The 22,342-nt window shown below is 43.8% G+C and overlaps 1 protein-coding gene across 1 annotated transcript in view; it reads right to left on the bottom strand.

The window, feature by feature from the left end:
- LOC122542901 (Golgi-pH regulating cation channel-like) overlaps nucleotides 1-22,342 on the bottom strand; it is an 84,487-nt gene that overhangs the window by 38,126 nt on the left and 24,019 nt on the right. Inside the window, exons 8-9 of the mRNA XM_043681036.2 lie at nucleotides 6,105-6,198; nucleotides 1,870-1,931 (exon numbers count right to left, since the gene is read on the bottom strand). Coding sequence (XP_043536971.2) covers nucleotides 1,870-1,931; nucleotides 6,105-6,198 — 156 coding nt within the window. The remainder of the gene's footprint in view (nucleotides 1-1,869; nucleotides 1,932-6,104; nucleotides 6,199-22,342) is intronic.

Below are 22,342 nucleotides of genomic sequence, written 5' to 3'. Positions count from 1 at the left end.
CAATACTCTAACCAATAAAGGAAAGCCTTCTGCACTATCCTATCTACCTGCGACTCCACTTTCAAGGAGCTATGAACCTGCACTCCAAGATCTGTTTGTTCAGCAACACTCCCTAGGATCTTACCATTATGTGTATAAGTCCTGCGAAGATTTGCTTTCCCAAAATGCAGGACCTCACATTTATCTGAATTAAACTCCATCTGCCACTTCTCAGCCCATTGGCCCCTCTGTCCAGATCCTGTTGTAGTCTGAGGTAACCCTCTTCGCTGTCCACTTGGTGGTGGGCAAGTTGTTGGAGGGAATCCTGAGGGACAGGATGTACATGTATTTGGAAAGGCAAGGACTGATTCGGGATAGTCAACATGGCTTTGTGCGTGGGAAATCATGTCTCACAAACTTGATAGAGTTTTTTGAAGAAGTAACAAAGAAGATTGATGAGGGCAGAGTAGTAGATGTGATCTATATGGACTTCAGTGAGGCGTTCGACAAAGTTTCCCATGGGAGACTGATTAGCAAGATTAGATTTCATGGAATACAGGGAGAACTAGCCATTTGGATACAGAACTGGCTCAAAAGGTAGAAGACAGAGGGTGGTGGTGGAGGGTTGTTTTTCAGCCTGGAGGCCTGTGACCAGTGGAGTGCCACAAGGATCGGTGCTGGGCCCTCTACTTTTTGTCATTTACGTAAATGATTTGGATATGAGCATAAGAGGTACAGTTAGTAAGTTTGCAGATGACACTGAAATTGGAAATGTAGTGGACAGCGAAGAGGGTTACCTCAGATTACATCTTATAGTTTTACAGACAGGCGTTGACTGGATCCTCCTGTTATACTTTGCTAGGAGCAAGCCATTCACCAAAAGGCCCATGCTAGGGTTTATGCCCCACACAAGCCTACATTACCTCAACTCATCTACTGGTTATTCTTCCAAGTCCATTCTCCTTCATTCACTTATACAGCTTCCCTTTAAATGCACCCACGCTTTCTGCCTCAAAGCAAGCATTTTTTGAAAAGAAGGTTCTCCTGAACTCCTTGTGGTTTTATTGGTGACCATCCTATATTTGTGGACCCTGGTTTTGGACATACACACGGTGGCAGCGTGCTTGCTTGCAACAGTTATACAAATTAGTCTTTTTACGGTTGTTTACAGAATCTGGCTGAACAGAAAATAGCTGCTTTGTTTGTCAGTGATGCCCACATCTCACAAAAATAAAGTTACTTCACATATTGCAAGCTGTTGAACTGAATTGCTTCAAACATCACCATAAGATGTGTAAACCCCAGTCTTTCAGTTCAAAAAATCGATTGCGAGACACAGCTCTGATGATGGTGATGCAGTAGCAAGGTCCCCAGGTCACACCTTTATTAAGCTGCTCCCATCATGTATCAGCTCTGTACAGGGATACCTTCGCAAAACAAGCCTCAACTCTCTTTATATTGGAAGATAAAAAAACAATGTTGTTTGTGAGGATTTGACCTGTGGTGACCTTAAAATAGGCATAGTCACAGGAGGGGTGTGTGTGTGCCAATGCATATGATTGAAAGAGAAAAAGAGTGAGCATGTATGTTAGAGAAAAAGTAGGGTACTCTTTAATCAATTGCAAAAATTGAAAACTTAATAAAGTGCATGTTCCCAAAGCAAACCCTACTTTAAAAAGACCCTGAATAAACTGCAAATCAAACACCTTGCCTGTTCATTTGCAAGTATGGAGTAAATCCTTTTTCCACATTAGACTTTTAATTAATTGCCCAGTTTAATTCTCAGGATTTTCCACTCATTAGCCCACATATGTAGCTAGATGGAAACACACTTTAAAACAATCAGATTTATTAGTAAATTGCAACCATCAAGGTGAGTATAATACTTACAATCATTAAGGGCCAATCTGTAGCAGAAATGTATCCGTGGGGTCCCAACATTTCTACTTCTACTACAAGGAGAGAAAGAGCACAAGATAACAAATCAGTTCAGAAGTTTCAAGTGTGAACCAGCCTCATTAACATGCACACGTTACACTGAGGGCAAGGTGACCTTTCATTGGTTAGACACCAATATGTCCATAGGCTCCATGAATTCTCATGAAAAATTATACTGGGTAGTATCTCATCAGGTTACTTGCACCATATGCTACTTTCTTGCATCATTTGAGCAGAATTTATTTTAAAATGACATTGTATATCAGTGTCAGTCAGGAGAAAACATGCTACCTTAATTAATCAATCCTATACAACAACCAACTTGAAGTGCAGGTCATCAATACGAAATATCCCTTGCTAAAGTTTGACGTGGTGAACAGGACCAACATTTGATGGAAGTTATAATCCTTGGAAAATCTATGACTTTTTAATAGCGGAATTTCAAAGTGTCTGATGTAAATAAGCCAAAGGTCAATATTTCAGAATCTAGCATTTTTCCTGCAACAAATGAACGAAAATCAATACTACTTAGCAGGCAACTAATACACCAACTAAAGGAAAGCGCTTTTAAGATTACTAAATACTTTGTACACCATACTTCTCTGGCAGATATACAGCATTATAAAAATCAGTCTCATGTTCTTGCAAGCAGGGCTCATTTCTCCCCGCCATGCCAGGTTGCAAATCTAATGTCCTTCAAAAGCTGGAAGGATTCAATTTCCATTATCAAGACCCGCTTTAGCAAATTGCGTTCCGTTAACGCAACTGCCATCTTCTTTTCAAATAGAGAACTTGCTCTCACAAACATCTTGCTCAGTTGCTAACACAAAATCAGTTTCTGCCTGCTTTTAACAACAGCTGCATACTCTGTCTCTCCAAAGTTTTGTATTAAGATGTAGAACATAGGACATTACAGCGCAGTATAGGCCCGTCAGCCCTCGATGCTGCCCCGACCTGTGAAACTCATCTATCCTACACTATTGAATTTCTGTCCATATGTCTATCCAATGTCCATTTAAATGCCCTTAACGTTGGCTATCACTTGATTACATCAATCTGTCTCTGGTTCATTATTAAGTATGGCCACCATCTTCCCAGCCAGTCAAGAACATTTTTTTTTCCACCTTTAGTTAAAGGGGAAAATACAAATTAAAATGCAATATTGCCAAAATTCTTAGCATCTACTTGTAGCGTAGTAGTATTTGGGAAAGCTACCATGGTAATGCAATGACCAAAGGAAAACCTAATTCTTTAATTGCAGAATGGGCTTGTAGGAAAAGTTTTGGATATACTCATCCCTTTTTGACAGTCTGATGATTGTGCTACAGCAAAGACCTTCTCAATGCCCGAGATTGTAAACATTCTAACTTCCTGCCTGGAGTACAGCGATCATTCTTGCCCTTTTATCACATTTCAGTGCTTGTAATCCTCTGATACAAACCCGGCACTGAGAACAACTATTTTCATTATAACAGTCACCCGACTTGTCTGAAAGGAATGAGCACACCTTCAAAACCTTTCGTGTGAACCTGCGATAAACAAGTCAAGTTTCTTTTGGTTATTGAGGTTTCATCGCAACTTTCTGAAATACTTCCTCTGACAGACACACTGGGCAAATGGTCCTTGTAAAACTCAAAACAATGGGGGGGGCACAGTGGCTAAGTGGACAGCACTGCTGCCTCACAGCACCAGGGTCCCAGGTTTGATTCTCAGCCTTGGGTGACTGTCTGTGTGGAGTTTGCACATTCTCCCCGTGTCTGTGTGGGTTTCCTCCAGGTGCTCCGGTTTCCTCCCACAGTCCAAAGTGTGCAGTTCAGGTGAATTGGCCATGCTAAATTGCCCATAGTGCGAGGTGCATTAGTCAGAGGGAAATGGGTCTGGGTGGGTTACTCTTCAGAGGGTCGGTGTGGACTTGTTGGGCCGAAGGGCCTGTTTCCGCACTGTAGGGAATCTAATCTAATCTAGTCATGAGTTAATTCTAAGTCACCAAGACTTATTACCTTCTCTAATCACACAATAATTCTGTCTATTTGAAATTTCCTCACATCCTTTCTCTCCCATCGGAGTTAGAGTCTCTTGCTTTTGAAATTCTAATTCAAATGTTCAAATTGATCTATTCCTTAATTTTCGCATTTCTCTTCTTTTTGAATGTATATATTTGCCACTTCCAACTCAACTTGATTAATTTGTATTGAAGCCTGGTTAACTCAACTGCTACTGGGATCACCCTTTTCCTCTCAGTTTATGTACTGAAGTAATATTTCAATAATCTGCTTGTTTAGCCCCTATTCAAGTCAACCTCAAAACCTGCAAGCCACAGGCTTCCATTAACACTTGTTCACGGTTCTAAGCCATTAACAGATAGGACTTCTTTCCAGAAATGCCTGAGCACCAAATAAGCAAAGGCAAACATGAAATTTTCTTTATCTAAACTTTGGAAAATTCCACTGCATCCAGTTTTGCAACAGGGTTTCAATTCTACAACAGCCTTCAATTTGCAACTAATCCTATCACGAACTTTAAAAACAAATTCTCAGCAACCAATAGAAATAAACCACAGGTCAAGATTTAATATCTTAAGACTTGAGACTTCAACAAATCAACTAAAATCAACATAAATCAAACACTACTTAACAGGGCAACTATTCTAAATGTGGCTGAACCAACGTCCTGTACAATTTTAACATGACTTGCCAGCTCTTATACTCAATATCCCGTCCAATGAAGGCAAGCATACTATATGCCTTTTTGACCACTCCATCCACCTGTGCAGCAACCTTCAGGGTACAATGGACCTGCACTCCTAGATCTCTTTTCTCATCAACTTTTCCTAGGGCTCTTCCGTTCATTGTATAACTCGCTCTAGAATTAGTCTTGCCTAAATGCATTACTAGAATATATCCCACCTCCTTACCCTCAGGATCACTTCTCCCTGTCAATCTGCAACTTACAACATTCTCTGACTCAGCCCAAGTCTCCCATATTTAACTTCCCTCAGCAAAATGTGCTGCTTGCTCCTTAAAAATCCAAAAAATCTGGTGTATCGCCATAAATCCATCTCCGTTTACTGTCTTCTTTTCAAAGAGACAGCCCACTCTCATACCATTCTGCTTTGATATTAACACAAAGCTAATCTTTACTTGGTGTTCACAGGAACTGTATTATGTATCAGTCTGCCCAGACAGCAGCTGCCCATTTTCTGTGTCAGAGTGCGATAATTGTCACAATTTTGAGTTTCTTCTCCTTCATTAGCAGATCACGTGGGCTATCTCCAGGCAGGAATGAGAAGCAGAGTTAATATTTCAGGTTTGTAACCTTTCACCAAGTCCACAAAAGGTCAATCTGAAATATTATCTCTGTTTTGAGAGAGAGAGGGGGAAGACAGAAAGAAAAAGAGGGAGAAAGAGAGAGAGAGAGGGAGAAAGAGAGAGAGAGAGGGAGAAAGAGAGAGAGAGAGGGAGAAAGAGAGAGAGAGAGGGAGAAAGAGAGAGAGAGAGGGAGAAAGAGAGAGAGAGAGGGAGAAAGAGAGAGAGAGAGGGAGAAAAAGAGAGAGAGAGAGGGAGAAAAAGAGAGAGAGGGGGAGAAAGAGAGAGAGATGCTGAGTCACCAACTGAGTATTTCCAGCATTTTGCTTTTAGTTCAGATTTCTGGTATCCACAGCACCTTGCTTTCAATGAGATGAAGTTTGGTATTACCTTACCATTATTTCCCACCTTGTTTCTTCGAGCTTTCCACTTTTATCAAGCTTGCAAATGCCCCTGCACTGTAGGTCTTGAGTCGATTACCCAGCTTTACAGATCAATCTCGCAACAATGGTCAATAACTAACTAATATGACTGCTGTCATGCTTTAATGTACTTTTCCAGTTTTTATTTCACAAGCCCACAAATTCTAGGATTTCATACCTAGACTCTACTTCTCGACGACAACAAACTTCACAATATCACCTGTGATAGTTGGGGATCAGTAATGAAATTGTATCAAAATTACTGTCCCCAGCATAGCCTAGTGAATTGTAGTCCTTTGTGGTCCCTGTCTCAGCTGAAATCAGGGATTAGAGCTGAAAACAAAACATGCTGGAAATCACAGCAGATCAGACAACATCCATACAGAAAGAGCAAGCAAATGTTTCGAGACTCGATGACTTTTCATCAGAGCATTATTTTACTACTATACTGAAAACCTACAGATTAAACTCCAATTCTTATTCGAAGTGTTCCGTCCTTGCACCTGAATGATGAAAAAGTACGGTGCATCTTCCCAGGTCTGAGCCACTGCGCCCTGCAAACATGAAAATGAGAAATAATTTAACAGAAATAGACTAGCTGTAGTTAAAACCGCATTTCCCAAGTCCATACATTCAAGTAATCCCTTTAGAGTCATAGAAATGTATAGCACGAAAATAGACCCTTTGGTCCAACTCATCCATGCCAACCAGATATCCTAAATTAATCTAGTCCCATTTGCCAGCACTTGGCCTATATCCCTCTAAACTCTTCCTATACCCACCCAGATGCCTTTTAAATTTTGTAATTGTTGCAGCCTCCACCACTTCCTCTGGCAGCTCATTCCATACATGTACCACCCTCTGTGAGAAAAAGGTACCCCTTAGGTCCCTTTTAAATTTTTCCCCTCTCACCCTAAACCTATGCCCTCTAGTTCTGGACTCCCCCACTCCAGGGAAAATACCTTGTCTATTTACCCAATCGATGCCCTTCGTGATTTTATAAACCCCTATTAGGTCACCCTCCGATGCTCCAGGGAAAACAGCCCCAGCCTATTCAGCCTCTCCCTGTAGCTCAAATCCTCCAACCCTGGCAACATCCTTGCAAGTCTTTTCTGAATCCTTTCAAGTTCCACAACACCCTTCCTATAGGAGGGCGACCAGAATTGCACACAGTATTCTGAAAACAGCCTAACCTATTTCCGGAACATAATGTCTGAACTTCTATACTCAATGCTTTGACCAGTAAAGGAAAGCATATTAGAGGGTGGCACAGTGGCTCAGTGGTTAGCATTGCAGTTTCACAGCGCCAGGGACCCAGGTTCAATTCCAGCCTTGGGCGATTGTCTGTGTGGAGCTTGCACATTCTCCTTGTGTCTGCGTTGGTTTCCTCTGAGTACTCCGGTTTCCTCCCACAATCCAATGATGTATAGATTAGGTGGATTGGCCATGCTAAATTGCCCCTAGTGTCAGGTGCATTAGTCAGAGGGAAATGGGTCTGGGTGGGTTACTCTTCGGAGGGTCGGTGTGGACTGGTGGGGCCCAATGGCCTGCTTCCATACTGTAGGGAATCTAATCATACCAAACGCCTTCTTCACTATCCTATCTACCTGCGGCTCCAAATTCAAGAAGCTATGAACCTGCACTCCAAAGTCTCTTTGTTCAGCAACACTCCTCAGGACTTTACCATTAAGTGTATACATCCTGCCCTGATTTGTCTTTCCAAAATGCAGCACCTCACATTTATCTAAATTGAACTCCATCTGCCACTCCTCAGCCCATTGGTCCATCTGGTCAAGGTGGAGTTTATTGAGATAACCTTCGTTACTGTCCACTACACCTCCAATTTTGGTGTCACCTGCAAACTTACTAACTGTACCTCCTATGTTCGCATCCAAATCGTTTTATATAAATGACGAAAAGCAGTGGACCCAGCACTGATCCATGTGGCACTCCACTGGTCGCAGGCCTCCAGTCTGAAAAATAACCCTCCACCACCACTCTCTGTCTTCTACCTTTGAGCCAGTTCTGTATCCAAATGGCTAGTTCTCCCTGTATTCCATGTGAGCTAACCTTGCTAACCAGTCTCCCGTGGGGAACCTTGCCGAACGGCTTACTGAAGTCCATGCAGATCACACCCACTCTGTCCTCATCAATCCTCTTTGTTACTACTTCAAAAATAACTCACTCAAGTTAGTGAGACACGATTGCCCATGCATAAAGTGAGGCTGACTATCCCGAATCAGTCCTTGCTTTGGTTGTGCAGAACTTGAGTTTTACTATAAAATGTCATTTTGGTGAAGTTTTTCATTTTGTACTCATCAGGACAATTCACGAGAATATGTATTCAAGAGGAAAACCAATATTAAATCTGTGTAAGTGGAAATTTGCTGTCGAAGGGAAGAGATGCTTTTTGCTTGCTTTTTTTGGCTCATAAAATTTAAGATTTGTTTTGACAGGATAAGCTGAAACCAGAATTAAGGCCCCGTGACAAAGCAGATTTATATGATAGGTAAGTCATAGGTAAGCCAACCGTTCACTGGTTGGCATGCTAATTTGACTATTATAACTTGGAGGTGCCGGTGTTGGACTGGGGTGTACAAAGTCAAAAATTACACAACACCAGGTTACAGTCCAACAGGTTTAATTGGAAGCACTAGCTTTCGGAGCGACGCTCCTTCATCAGGTGGTTGTGGATTTTTGACTTTGACTATTATAGATTACTTTCAGATTTAAGGTAAATAGGAGAAATGTTTACAGATTACAAACTAAAAGTAGGACATTTTAAAAAGCACAAATTAAGAATGAAGTAAATAAAATTGAGATGCAGGGCCAGATGATGTGTTGTACCTGCATGATGTGGGAGCTGGACCCCATAGTGACCACATCTGTAGCAGATGTTGTTTGCTTAAGGACCTCTGTCGCAAAGTTGATGAGCTGGAGTCTGAGCTTCAAACATTATGACACTTCAAGGAAGGGGCAGAGTAACCTGGACACTGTTTCAGGAAGCAGTCACACCCCTTAGATTAACTGCTTCGAATTTCTTGAGTGGCTTGGGACAGGACAGGTGTCTATGAGCAAGGCAGGTAGAGAGATCCAGGAGGTAGTGCTGAAGAAGCTTCAGCCCTTGAGCTTGTCTAACAGCTTTGAAATTCTTGCTCCCTGTGTGGATGAGAGTAGGGGCTGCAGGAAGGATGAGCAAACTGACCACAGCACCATGGTACAAGAAGCCAGTCAAGACAGGGAATAAAAGAGAAATGTAGTTGTAATTGGGGATAGTATATAGTGAGCGGACACTTTTCTCTGTGGCCAGGAACAATGGCTATGTTACCTGCCTAGAGCCTAGATTCAGGATCTCTCAATGGGATTGGAGAGCAACTTACAGCGGGAGGGGCAAAATCCAGGTGTCGTGGTCCACATAGTGCCAACAATATAGGTAGAGAGAGATTCTGCTGAGGGAATACTGAGCATCTAGGAGCTAAACTAAAAAGCAGAACATAAAAAGGAATTAATCTCCAATTACAGGAGCCACAAGCTAACTGGCACAGGGTCAATGAGAGGAAAGAGGTAAACATGTGACTCAAAGATTGGTGTGGGAGAAATGGGTTTGAATTCGTGGGACATCATTTCTAGCCACTGTCGTCTTCCCTCTGAGGCGAAACCAGACTATTCACCACTTTGTAATCATATCTGACCTTGAAATGAGTCTCAGCATCATAATTAACATCTTATATTCCCACCTCCATAACAACTCCTCAGCCACCGCAATATCTGCTGATGAACCCTCCTCAATACCTTTATTACCTCGAGATTGGACTATTCCAATATACAGGCTGGGGGTTCTCCCACATTCTCTCCTCTATAATCCTGATGTTAAGCAAATCTCTGCTGGCCATGACATTGCTCGCATCAATTTGCATTCATGCATCAGTCCTGTCCTGGATAACCCACACTGGTCCCTGGACTCAGCCCTGCTTTCAAATTCCTCCCTATCTCCACAATCTCCTCCAGGTGCACAACCCTCTGAGATTTCTCAACTCCTTAAATTCCAGCCTCATGTCCACCCACAATTTTAAATTACTGGCTGTGCTTCAGTAGATCAGCCTCTAACTTATGTTTCTCTTTTATTCGCTTTCCACCTTTAAAACAATCCTCAAACCTACCTCTTTGACCAAGTGTTGATAACATTTTGTATGACTCAGTGTCAAACCCTGCTTTATAAACACTGTGGTCAAGCACCATTTATTAGAAGACCATAAGAGAATAACGCCACTCAGCTCATTGTGTCTACTCTACCATTCGATCATCTCAATTGCATCCTCATGCTTTCTTCTCGTAACCTTTAATCCCCTTACTAATCAAGAACCTCTCTGTCTTAAATACACTCAATGACTTGGCTTCCACAGTCACCTGCAATAATGAGTTCCATAGATTTTCCACCGTCTGGCTGAAGGAATTCCTCAGCTTAGTTCTAAAAGGCTGTTCCTTCATTCTGAGGCTGTGCCTTCAGGTCCCACTAGTCTCTCCTACTAGTGCATATATCTCCTCTACATCCACTCCGTCCAACTCATTATTCTGTAAGTTTCAATGAGATTTCCCCGCTCAGCCTTCTAAGCTACAGTATGTAGAGCCCCAATCGCTCCTCATATTAAAAGTTCTTCAATCCCAGACTCATTCTTGTAAACCTTCTTTGGACCCCCTCCGCCCTCCAGGACCACCATGTTTTTCCTTAAATAAAAAGCCCAAAACTGCTCTCAATATTCCAAATGTTATCTGACCAGAGCCTATATAGTCTTTGCCATACATCTTTGTTCTTGTATTCAAGCTCTCACAATGAATACTAACGTTGCATTTACCTTCCTAACTGCCAGCTTAACCTGCATGTTAATCTTAAGAGAATCCTGATTCTCAACTTCCTTTATGCTTCAGATTTCAGAACCCTTCCTTCATTTAGAAAATATCCCACATCGGTAGTCTTCCTACCATAACATCACACTTTCTCACAATGTATTCCATCTGCCACCTTTGTCCACTCTCCTAGCCTGTCCCAAGTCCTTCTGCAAAATCCCCATCTCCTCAACCCTACCTGTCCTTCCAATTATCTTTATGTCATCTGCAAACGTAGCAACAATGCCCTCAGTTCCTTCTCGAGAGAGCTGTTCCAATGGGGGCTGGATCAGAATCCTGGCAAACTGCATAACTATGGCTGTGAATAGGGTTGAAGGTAAATAGTGGAGGGATGCATTGAGTCGAATGGCAAATTATAAAATTGAAGGTAGAAATGTAGGTTAATGACAGGGTTCACTGTTACCAGAAAACAAAAGGAAGGGACAGAATGTGCAAATGTTATTTTGGACCAAGGAATCATAAAAGTGGTGAGAAATTCAATAATATAACAAGCTTAAGGACTTTGTATCTTAACGCACAAAGCATTCTGACTAAGGTAAACGAACTGACAGCAAACTGACATGAACGAACATGCCATTATGGAATGACTGCAAGGAGACCAAAACTGGTAATGCAATATTCAGGGATATTTGACTTTTCAGAGAGATGGGAAGGATGGAAGAGGTGGTGGGGTAGTGCTGTTAATAAAAAATGAAATGAGGACAGCTGCTTGAGATGATCTAGCCTAAGATGATGCAGAGTCTGTTTGGGCAGAGGCTAAAAAAAAACATACAGCAAGGGAAAGGAGTAGTGTACAGACCCCGAAACACACTGTTGGAAAGACTATAAATCAACAAATAAGAGCATGTAAACAGACAGCAAGAATTATGGGTAACTTTAATCTTTATGTTGACTGGGTTAGTCAAATTGGAAAGGGTAACTACAACAATAAATTCATCGAGTGCATTCTCGATAGTTTTCTACATGGGATCTAGTACTGGGTAATAACACAGGCTTAATAAATGACCATAGAGTTTAAAAAAAAGGAAGTAGTGATCATAACATCTCATACGCAGTTTGAGAATGAGAAACATGTTTCAGAAACAACTACGTTCAACTTGGAGGGAATTACAGTGAAATAAAGATTGAGTTAGCTAAAGTGAAATGGATAGATCGATTAGCAGGAATCAAAAAGCATGGCGCTGGAGAAGCACAGCAGGACAGGCAGCATCTGAGGAGAGTTGACGTTTCGGGCATAAGCCCTTCGTCAGGAATGCCTGACCTGCTGTGCTTTTCCAGCGACATGCTTTTTGACTCCGACCTCTAGCATCTGTAGTCCTTACTTTCTCTGAGATAAGCAGCAATGACAGTAAGCAAGCAGTGCCAGATATTTAAGGAAGAAACTCATGACTCTCAGCAAAAATACATCCCAGTAAGGAGAAAAGATTCAGAGAGAGGGATTACCAACCGTGGCTATCCAAGCAAGTCAAGGAGAATATTAAGTTCAAAGAGAAAGCATAAAAGGAGGTCAGAGTCAGTGACAGCTCTTTTCAGCCCTGCTTTGCTGCATTCGGAATTTATCCCAGTAGGCTAAGAAACTATCCCTAAAGGCAGAGTAAATACTTTATGAGAGCAAACTAGTGAGAATATTTAAAAATTGACAATGGACCTTCTTTAAATAAATGAAGAAAGAAAGAGGTCAAAGTGAACATATACCCTTAGAAAATGAATCTAGGGAGATTATTTTGGGAACAAAGAAATGGCATTACAGTGGAAGATAATTCAAAAGTTCCATTAGTACAAAATAGTACAAACAAGGAACTAAATAACTTCACTAGAGAAGTAGTATTAGACAAACTAATGGGGCTGAAGGTAGCTAAGTCCCATGGCTCTGATAGCTTGCATTCCTAGGATCCTAAAACAGGCAGCCACAAAGAGGTGTTGTTTCTAATTTTCCAGAATTCACTGGATTCTGGAGACCTTCCAGAGATTTGGAAAACTGCTTAATGTGGCACCCCTATTCAGAAAGAAGGGAGGCAAAAAACAGGTAACCATAGGCCTATGGTCAGAAAATTATTGGCATCAATGATGAAGGAAGTAATAGCAGAATATTTGGAAAGACGTCAAGGCTTCATGAAAGGTCTAAAGGGGCACTCGGCCTGAAACGTTAATCTGGTTTCTCTCCACAGATGCTGCTGGACCTGAGCTTTTCCAGCAATTTCTGTTTTTGTTTTTGTGTTCATGAAAGAGAAACTATGTCAGCCTAATTCTTCAGAATTTTTCAAGGAAGTCTCAACCAAACTGGATACACGGAAATCAGATGAGTTGCATATTGACTTACAGAAGGCATGCAATAAGGTATCTCACAAAAGGCTATGTCCGGAGAGCCCCACTGTTGTTCCAGTACATTGGAATAGACAGAGAATTGGCTCACAGGCAGGAAACAGCGAGTGGGAATAATAGGTTTTTCTACGGTTGGTGACTCACGACCAGTGATTTTCCACAGGAATCACTGCTGGGGCCACAACTGTTTACTATATATTGCAACGGCTTGGTGGAAAGTAAATGTAGTACAGATACAGCCAAATTCGCAGGTGACACAAAAATAGCTGGAAAGCCAGGTTGACAGAGGGAGACAAATAGTTTACAGAGTGATACTGATAGGTTAAGTAAGTGGGCAAAAAGTTAGTAAATGGGGTAGAATGTGGGAAAATGTGAAGTTGTTCATTTTTAACTGGAGAACAAAAAAAATTACTTAAACGGACAAAACTTGCAGAAAGCTGCAAAGCAAATAGTTTTAGGTTAGATTAGATTGCCTACAGTGTGGAAACAGGCTCTTCGGCCCAACAAGTCCACACCGACCCTCTGAAGAGTATCCCACTTCCCTCTGACTAACGCACCTCACACTATGGGCAATTTAGCATGGCCAACCCACCTGACCTGTACATCTTTGGACTGTGGGAGGAAAACGGAGCAACCGGAGGAAACCCACACAGACACAGGGAGAATGTGCAAGCTCCACACAGTCACCCAAGGCTGGAATCGAACCCGGATCCCTGGCGCTGTGAGGCCACAGTGCTAACCACTGAGCCACCGTGCCGCCCATTTGGATGTAAATTGTGCAAAACAAAGAAAGCTAGCACACAACGTGAAATCAGGAAGGCTAATGGAACGCTGGAATAGCAAGACAATCGGAATATAAGATTAGGGATATTTTACTGCAAATGTACAAGGTACTGGATTAGTGATGCTGGAAAAGCACAGCAGTTCAGGCAGTATCTGAGGAGCAGTCGGATGCTGCCTGAACTGCTGTGCTTTTCCAGCACCACTAATCCAGAATCTGGTTTCCAGCATCTGCAGTCATTGTTTTTACCTAACTGTACAAGATACTCAAAAGATCACGTCTGGAATACTATTAACAGATTTGTTTCCTTATTTAAGGAAATATATCATTTCACTGTGGTGATCTCCGGTATGGAGGGACTATCTTAGGAGCAAAGGATAAACAGTTTGAGACTCTAGGGACAAGGATATCTTTTGAGTGAGACATTCCAAAAGGGGAGGGTGAGCAGCCAGAGGTCATGGTTCATATTGGTACCAATGATATAGGCAGGAAGAAAGGTGAGGTTCTGTAAAGGGAATTTAGGGAGTGAGGTAAAAGTTGAAAAGCAAGATGAAAAGGCTGGACTGGCGGTCTGGAGAGCAAGGAGCACAGCAGGTAAGGGAGATGAGCTTACAGCTCCACAATATTGTGGCCATTACTAAAACTTGGTTGAGAGAAGGGTAGCTCAATATTCCAGGGTTTAAATGTTTCAGGTGAGCTAGAGGAGGATGTAAATGGTGGGGAGTTCCATTACTAATTAAGAAGAATGTCATAGCTGTACTGAGAGGGGACATCTCAGGGAGCTCATCCAGTGAGGCTATTTGGGTAGAACTTAGGAACAAGAAAGGTGCAGTCACTATGGTGGGGTTGTAACATCGGCCTCGCAACAAATAATGAGAAAGAGAGGAAAAGATATGCAGGCAGACGATGGATAGATGTGAAAACAAACAGCATTGTTGTAGTGGGTGATTTTAACTTCCCCAATAATGATAGGGACTCCCTTAATGCCAGGGGCTTAGATGGGGCAGAATTTGGTTGGTACATCCAGGAGGGTATCTTGAAACTCTATGGAGACATTCCAAACCCCCGAAGGAGACATACTGGACCTTATATTGGGGAATGAATGATCCAACTTTCAGTGGGGAAGTATTTCGGAGACAATGATTGTTATTCTGTATGTTTTAAGACCAGTTATCGATACAGATAGGTGCTTAGGTGCTAAATGGGGCGGGGGAGGCTAATTACTACAGTATTTAGCAGGAATTGGAGAAACTAGATTGGGGACAGATGTTTGAGGGTACATCCACATCTGACATGTGGGTGTCTTTTCCAGGCCAGTTGATCTGAGTTCAGGACCAGCATTTTCCTGCGAGGATGAAGTTAAGGAGAGCAAGATTCAGCAAGCTTGGATAATGAGAGATATTAAAAGTTTGGTCAAAAAATAAAAAGGAAGTGTATGTAAGACTTAGGAAACTGAAATCAGATAACGCTTTTGAGGAATATAATGGAAAAAGGGAAGAATTCAAACAAAGAATTAGGAGGGCAACCAGGGCCATGAAATACCCTTGGAAAGTAAGATTAAGGAGGGTCCCAAGCAATTTTATATGTAAATTAGGAGTATGAGGGTAGCTAAGGGTGGGTCCACTCAAGGACAAAGCAGGTAGCTTATGCCTGGAGCCAGAGCAAGTGGATGAAACTCTGAATCAGTTCTTCACATCGGTATTCACCAGGTTCTGGTGAATGAAGGTGGATGAAGGTAAGATCAGGGAGGGGTATGTTGATATTCTACAGCATGTCAATATCAAAGAAGTGGTACAGTGTGTGTTGAAAAACATTACAGTAGCTAAGTCCCTAGAGCCTGATGGGATCTAACCCAGGATATTGAAGGTGGCAAGGGAGGAGACTGCTGGAGCCTATGACAGAGATACTAGGAGAGTTCTCAGAAGACTGGAGAATATCCAATGTTTATCCTTTGTTTAAGATGGTCAATAGGGATAATCCAGGAAATTACAGGCTGGTGAGCCTTATATCAATGATAGGGAAATTATTGGAAAAGATTCTTAGGGACAGGATTTATTTGCAATTGGAAAAGAATGGGATATTACAGATAGTCAGCATGGGCTTGCGTGGGAGAGGCCTTGTCTCGCAAACTTGAATTTTTTGAGGAAGTGACGGTGAGGAGGGTAGGTCAAATGTTATCGATAATGTCTATTTGTGGAGGAGTGCTTTTCTAACTGGAGGTTTGTGACCAGTGGTGTTCCACATGGATCAATGCAGGGACCTCTGTTGTGTGTAATATAGATATATGTTATATATATATATATATATATATATATTATGTACATAAATGATTTGGATAAAGTGTAGGTGATCTAATTAGCAAGTTTACAGACGACACAAAAAATTGATGGAAGTGTGGATAGTGAGGAAGTTTGTCAAAGGATACAGCGGGTGAGTTGGGCGGAGAAATAGCAGGTAGTTTTTAACCCAGACAAGCGTGAGGTGATGCAGTTTGGGAGGTCAAATTTAAGAGGAACGTACACAGTAAATGGCAAGACCATTTGAATCACTGATATATATAGGGATCTTGGAGTCCAAGTCCATAGCTTATAAGTGGCAACACAAGAGGATAAGGTGGTAAAGGATGCTTGCCTTCACCTGTAGGGCCTTAGAATAGAAACGTTGGTAAGTAATGTGGCAGGTGCATACTACTTTAGTTAGGTCACATTGGAGCACTGATTTAGATAAGGGACACAAACAAATACTAATACCATTAGCTGACAGTACAATGACTGTGGATGCACAAATTTAAAAAGTTACACAAATGATTTAGTGGGGATTACATTCCTACTCATCGAGTGACAATGACCTGGAACCCACCACCTACAAACTCTAGAATTGGAGACAATTAACGATTTCAAAAGGAAACTGGGTGGGATTGACTGAATTGCTCTCAAAAGAGCCACCACAGATTCAACAAGCTGAATGACTGCATTCTGCATTAACGGGGAGGTGATGGCTTAGTGGTATTATTGTTGGACTGTTAATCCAGAGACCCAGATAATGTTCTGGGGGCCTGTGGTGAAAGGGTTAAAATTGTGTCCCAATACATGTGTGAATCTAACCGAAAATGGAAGGTGTCGCTTAGTCCCGTGTGAATCTTATTACACACCTTCCCGTGTGAATCTTCTTATCTGTATGTGACCAGAATGGAATGTGTTTTTCAGCCTTGCTCTGCTGTTCACATGAATGTTTAGATCTCGAAAAGAGTATATCAGCTGGAAAAGTCTCCAGTTCGGTAGAGTCTGCTCCGGGGTTGCGTTTAACCGCCGAGCGTGGGTTGTTGGCAACTGCTCTACGAGAACTGACGGCTCCCAGTTCCGGTAACACGTAGAGTGAGTATAAACCAGACCCGTTGTAAGTACGAGACCTGGTTGTGGCGACGCTGCGGGGAATAAAACACTTATATTCTAGCAGACTCGCCTCTTGGCTGTTTGTTCTGTGTCAGACTACTTTCCTGCGAGCCTGGTCCTTGACCTTGAGAATTTTTTAAAACATTTTGGCGTAGTCGGCAGGATCAATCGCAATTGAGGAAAGATTTTGATACAGAACAATGTTTTGTAAAAAGGCTAAGAAACCAGAGGAACAAACTGTGGAGGTCCCGACCGTCCCGGGATGGCATGGACCGTGGCATGGCGTGGCAGTTTGTTTGAGAAATGGTGTGGGGCGACCGGAGAACTGGGAGGCCGAGGGCGTAGGAACCCCAGGGTCGCTGCTGTCCACCCTTGAGAGGATCCCAGTCCTGCCGAAGAACCCCTTGCCTGGGGTACAGCGGAGGATGTGGGCCTGTGCGGCGGCTTGTAGACAACAGTCAGACAAGCGCCAAAAAGCTGAAGCAGAATTAGCCCTCCTGAAACATGAGCAGGGACTCAGTTCGGGAGATGCCTCTATGTTGAGGCAGGAAATTATGAAGTTAAAAGCTGAATTGACAGCATTAACTGAACTAGCAGGACGAACTATTATGTATCTGTCTGCTAAGAAACGGAAAGAGAAAAGGAAGGTCCCTCGAACCCCGGACCCAGTACAAGTACGGGCGTTTGTAGCCCAGTTAAATAACGGGGATCGGTGGGATATCGATCATTGGGATGGGAACATTTGGGGAGATTCAGATGATCAGTACGAAGATGACCCACCCGTACTCCAAGCTAAACCAGTGGTTAGGAGAAAGCAGGTTCAGAGACGTCTCCCAGTGCAACGGGAGGTAATGTTAGATGAGGAAGGAAACCCTATACGGAATGAACAAGGGGAGGCAATTATGCATGAATTACCGCGGGCTCAGCCTCCTGCAGAATTCTCTGAATTAACGGAAGACTTCACTACCGATGAGGTGCTGTTTATCACCCAGAAAACCCGACGTAATCCTGGGGAGCCGTTAGAGCTATGGCTAATTCGGCTCCTCGAGGAAGGGGGGCAACAAGTGCAGGTAGACTATCAGGATGCTCCCAAGTTTGGTGGATTAGCAAAGGATGCTGCCATAGACCTGGGGTACCGCAGACAAGCCAAGGATATGGTAATAGATCGCAGTATGGGGACCTTATTTGGGATGTATGCCAGGGCAGTGGCCGAACAGTATCCCTTCCCGTCCGATTGGCCCCCCTTGGAAGGAACTTGGACAACAATTAAGGAAGGGGTTCAGAGGCTAACCCGTTTGTGTGTGCGGGATGCCCTGTTGCTGGGAGTGCTGGACGAGGTAGATAACACAAATGTTAGTAGACAGACTAGAGACCACCTAGTGAAGACTGCCCCCCCCCCATTATAAACCACTGTTATTAACCATAATGTTGAGTGGACAGGGAGAAACGCTAGGAGATGCCCGTAGTATGATGAGGGAGATGGGTGGTTTGGGGGATTGGGGACCCACAACCCGTGCTTCTCAGGGGGGCACGGAGGGGCGTCGCCCTGAGGCTCGGGCAGGGGGAAAAGTAAACCCTAATCAAGGAAGTAACCAAGGCCCCTCACGGCGTGCTTTGTGGCAAGCTTTGATACGGGCGCAGGTCCCAGCATCGGAGATTGATGGCCTACCTACACCGGAATTAAAAGACTTATGCAGACGAAAGGGACTGAAGGTGTCCCGGGTAGAGACGGAGTCCCGACCCACTATGGAAGACCTAGTGGAATTACTAACACAAAAATGTCAGACACGGGGTCCGGTTGTTAATGAGCCTCGAAGGGGTAGAACTTCCACTTCCCAGCGGTGGGAATCCTCGGAGGACGAGGAGGAGGAGGAGGTACGGCCTCCCCTCCGAGAGTGTTATAAAGTGGATAGGCGTGGCCGGAAACCTAGTAAGAAAGGCAAGAACAAAGAAGGGCGAGGCAAACGTCTTTACCCAGTGCTGTCTGGGGAAGATGAATGGGAGGAACAATAGGAATCGGGCCAAGCCCCAAGGGTTTGCCCACGAACGAGCCAATGGTCAGCAGACGACATTCGACCTCATGTATCATTGACTATCTATTGGCGCAAATCCGTCCAGACCGTTATGGCTCTAGTGGACACAGGGGCGGAGGCCACCTTAATCTATGGGACGCCCCATAAGTTTAAAGGAACCCCAGTCACACTGGTTGGGCTGGGAGGTAATCTGATTGAAGGAAAAACAGTACAATTGCCCCTAAAGATAGGTACAATGCCCATTAAAACTTATTCAATTATCATTACACCAGTTAGAGAATGGATCCTGGGAATGGACATTCTGGCCGGTTTAACACTTCACCTCCAACAAGGGAAGTTTGAATTTGGAATCACGAAAATGGCTTTGCGCTGTAGGACGGTGTTAGTGGGAAAGGTTAAAATGGACCCCTTCCCCATCCCGATCGCCGATCGCGTAATAAGTCTTAGACAGTATAGGATTCCCGGCGGACATAAAGAAATATCCGCCACAATTAAGGATTATTTGGAAGCGGGAGTGCTTAGGACATGCACCACGGCGTGGAATAACCCCTTATGGCCCGTACATAAAGCCGATGGGTCATGGCGGATGACGGTAGATTATCGGCAACTAAACCGTCACACTCCGGCCTTGACGGCAGCGGTCCCGGATGCCGTCACTATTATAGGACGAATCCAACATCATCCAGAGGTGTGGTACGGAGTAATTGATTTGGCTAATGCCTTCTTCACAATTCCTATTCCCGAAGATAGGCAGGAACAGTTCGCATTCACTTGGGAGGGTAGACAATTCACGTTCACGCGATTGCCCCAAGGATATCTGCATAGCCCTACTATCTGCCACCGGATAGTTGCAGAACACTTGGCTACCTTTAAAGTGCCTGACGAAGTGATGATCTCGCACTATATTGACGATATGATGATACAGGGGACAAGTCAGAAGCAGGTTCAGGAATTGCTGGACCAACTGGTTCAACATATGCGAGGATATGGGTGGGAGATCAACCCAGCCAAAATCCAGGGTCCCTCACAAACGGTAAAATTCTTAGGAATCGTGTGGAACAAGGGGGAAAGGGAAATCACTGCGAAAGCTAAAAATAAGATTCAGGTCTTTGCCGTCCCTCACACCCAGAAGGACGTGCAGCAATTTATTGGGTTATTCGGATTCTGGAGACAGCATATTCCCCATTTAGGACAAATTTTTAAACCTTTGTATCGAGTTACGAGGAAAAAGGCAGCGTTCGAATGGACGGAGGTCCATCAAACTGCATTTGAAATGGCCAAGCAAGCGATACAGCAAGCTGTATCCTTGGGAAAGATACAGTCAGGACCTGTAGAACTGCAAGTCTCAGCACAGGGGGATTATGCCAATTGGAGCTTATGGCAAAAACAGGGAAGAACCCGTAAGCCATTGGGATTTTGGTCCCGAAAATTACCCCCGGCAGGGGAACGGTATACCCCCTTTGAGAAACAGTTATTAGCATGCTACTGGGGCTTGGTGGAAACCGAAGCCCTGACCATTGGACATGAAGTGATCATGAGAACAGCTATCCCTATTCTTCCGTGGGTACTTAGTGACCCCAATACCCACCGAATAGGAACTGCCCAAGAGAGCAGCATCATTAAATGGAAATGGTATGTGTCGGAGAGAGTGCGGACTGGACAGAAAGGAGTGTCAGTCCTACATGAGCAAGTGGCGGAGGCCCCTGAGGAAGGGGAAAAACGGTTTGAGGTGATTGAATACAAGGAATCACCCGTTAAGATGGGAAAACGGTATGATGAACTGACCCCGGATGAACAAGCCACGGCTTGGTTCGTAGATGGGTCAGCCCAATGGAAAGCGGGACAGCGTAGATGGAAAGCTGCCGCCTTTAACCCAAAACAAGGCACTACCCTAGAAGAATTAGGGGAGGGAAAAAGTAGTCAGTGGGCAGAATTAAAAGCAGTGCATATGGTAGTCATGCAAGCAGGGGTCATGGGAGTTTGTTTGTTCTCTGACTCGTGGTCAGTGGTTAACGGCATGACACAATGGATGCCAACTTGGCAGGCCAATCAGTGGATGATCCAGAATAGGGAAGTATGGGGTAAACAGTTATGGGAAGATATATGGGAGAAAGCTCAATACCTGGTCATATACATCACCCACGTAGATGCCCATACATCTCGAAATGATGTGGAAGCTCTACATAACCGATATGTGGATGGTATCGTCCGAACCATGATTGTGCAAAGGGGCACCTCAGTGGACCTAGCTAGATGGGCACACCTTAAGGCTGGGCACTGGGGAGTGCAAGGAACCTTGCAATGGGCTCGAGACCGAGGAATAGATCTTATGGTAGATGATGTTAAGACTGCAGTAAAACAGTGTGAGCAGTGTCAACATCAGCGGCAGGGAGTGCCCCAACACATGATGGGACATATCCATCGGGGGGATGGTCCGGGACAGAGCTGGCAAATGGACTTTGTGGGTCCCTTACCCTCCTCACAAGGATGTAACCACATATGTACAGCTGTGGACACTATGTCTGGGGTTTTGGTAGCCCATCCCTGTCGTCACAACAATCAACAGGCTACCTTGCGATGTTTAGATTTGATTGAACAATTTTATGGATTGCCCATACAGGTCCAGAGTGACAATGGCTCCCATTTCACAGGAAGGGCGGTAAAGCAGTGGTGTCACGATAACCACGTGGAATGGGTTTATCATGTACCCTATCACCCACAAGCTGCGGGACTTATAGAACGAATGAATGGGCTTCTGAAGTCCTCACTACGAAAAGCAGGAGGTTGCAATGACTTAACAGGTTGGAAGAAGCAACTAATTCGGGTGGTGAAACAAATTAATAACCGCCCATTAGGAAATGGGGTAACACCCTTGAATAGGATGATACGAGTATGTGATACCCCAAAGACTCAGCCTATTAAAATGTGGAAATTCGCTGAGGAAGCTGATATTCCCGTAAGGGCCACGCCGGCTTCGGCTGGACTGGACCTACGAGCACTAACTGCCCAGACTTTGATCCAACAGAAACCTACGGTGATTAAGACCGGATTAGGATTGATTTGTCCCCCTGGAACCTATGGGCATATCCTCCCGCGGTCGGGACTGTCACTAAAGGGGATTGATGTGATGGCAGGCGTAATTGACGCGGACTACCAAGGGGAGTTGGGGGTGGTCCTGGTCAACATCACTGCTGAACCTTACGTGATACAGAAGGGGGACAGAATAGCGCAATTGGTCATTAAGCCATGTAACCTTACAACGGTG

This window comes from Chiloscyllium plagiosum, unplaced genomic scaffold (genome assembly GCF_037043375.1).
Source record: "Chiloscyllium plagiosum isolate Xiang-an unplaced genomic scaffold, Cpla_swu_hap1 HiC_scaffold_47, whole genome shotgun sequence".
In the NCBI taxonomy this organism is placed as follows: domain Eukaryota; kingdom Metazoa; phylum Chordata; class Chondrichthyes; order Orectolobiformes; family Hemiscylliidae; genus Chiloscyllium; species Chiloscyllium plagiosum.
Note: the sequence above shows the minus strand (reverse complement) of the source record. Positions and strands in the feature narration are given on the sequence as shown.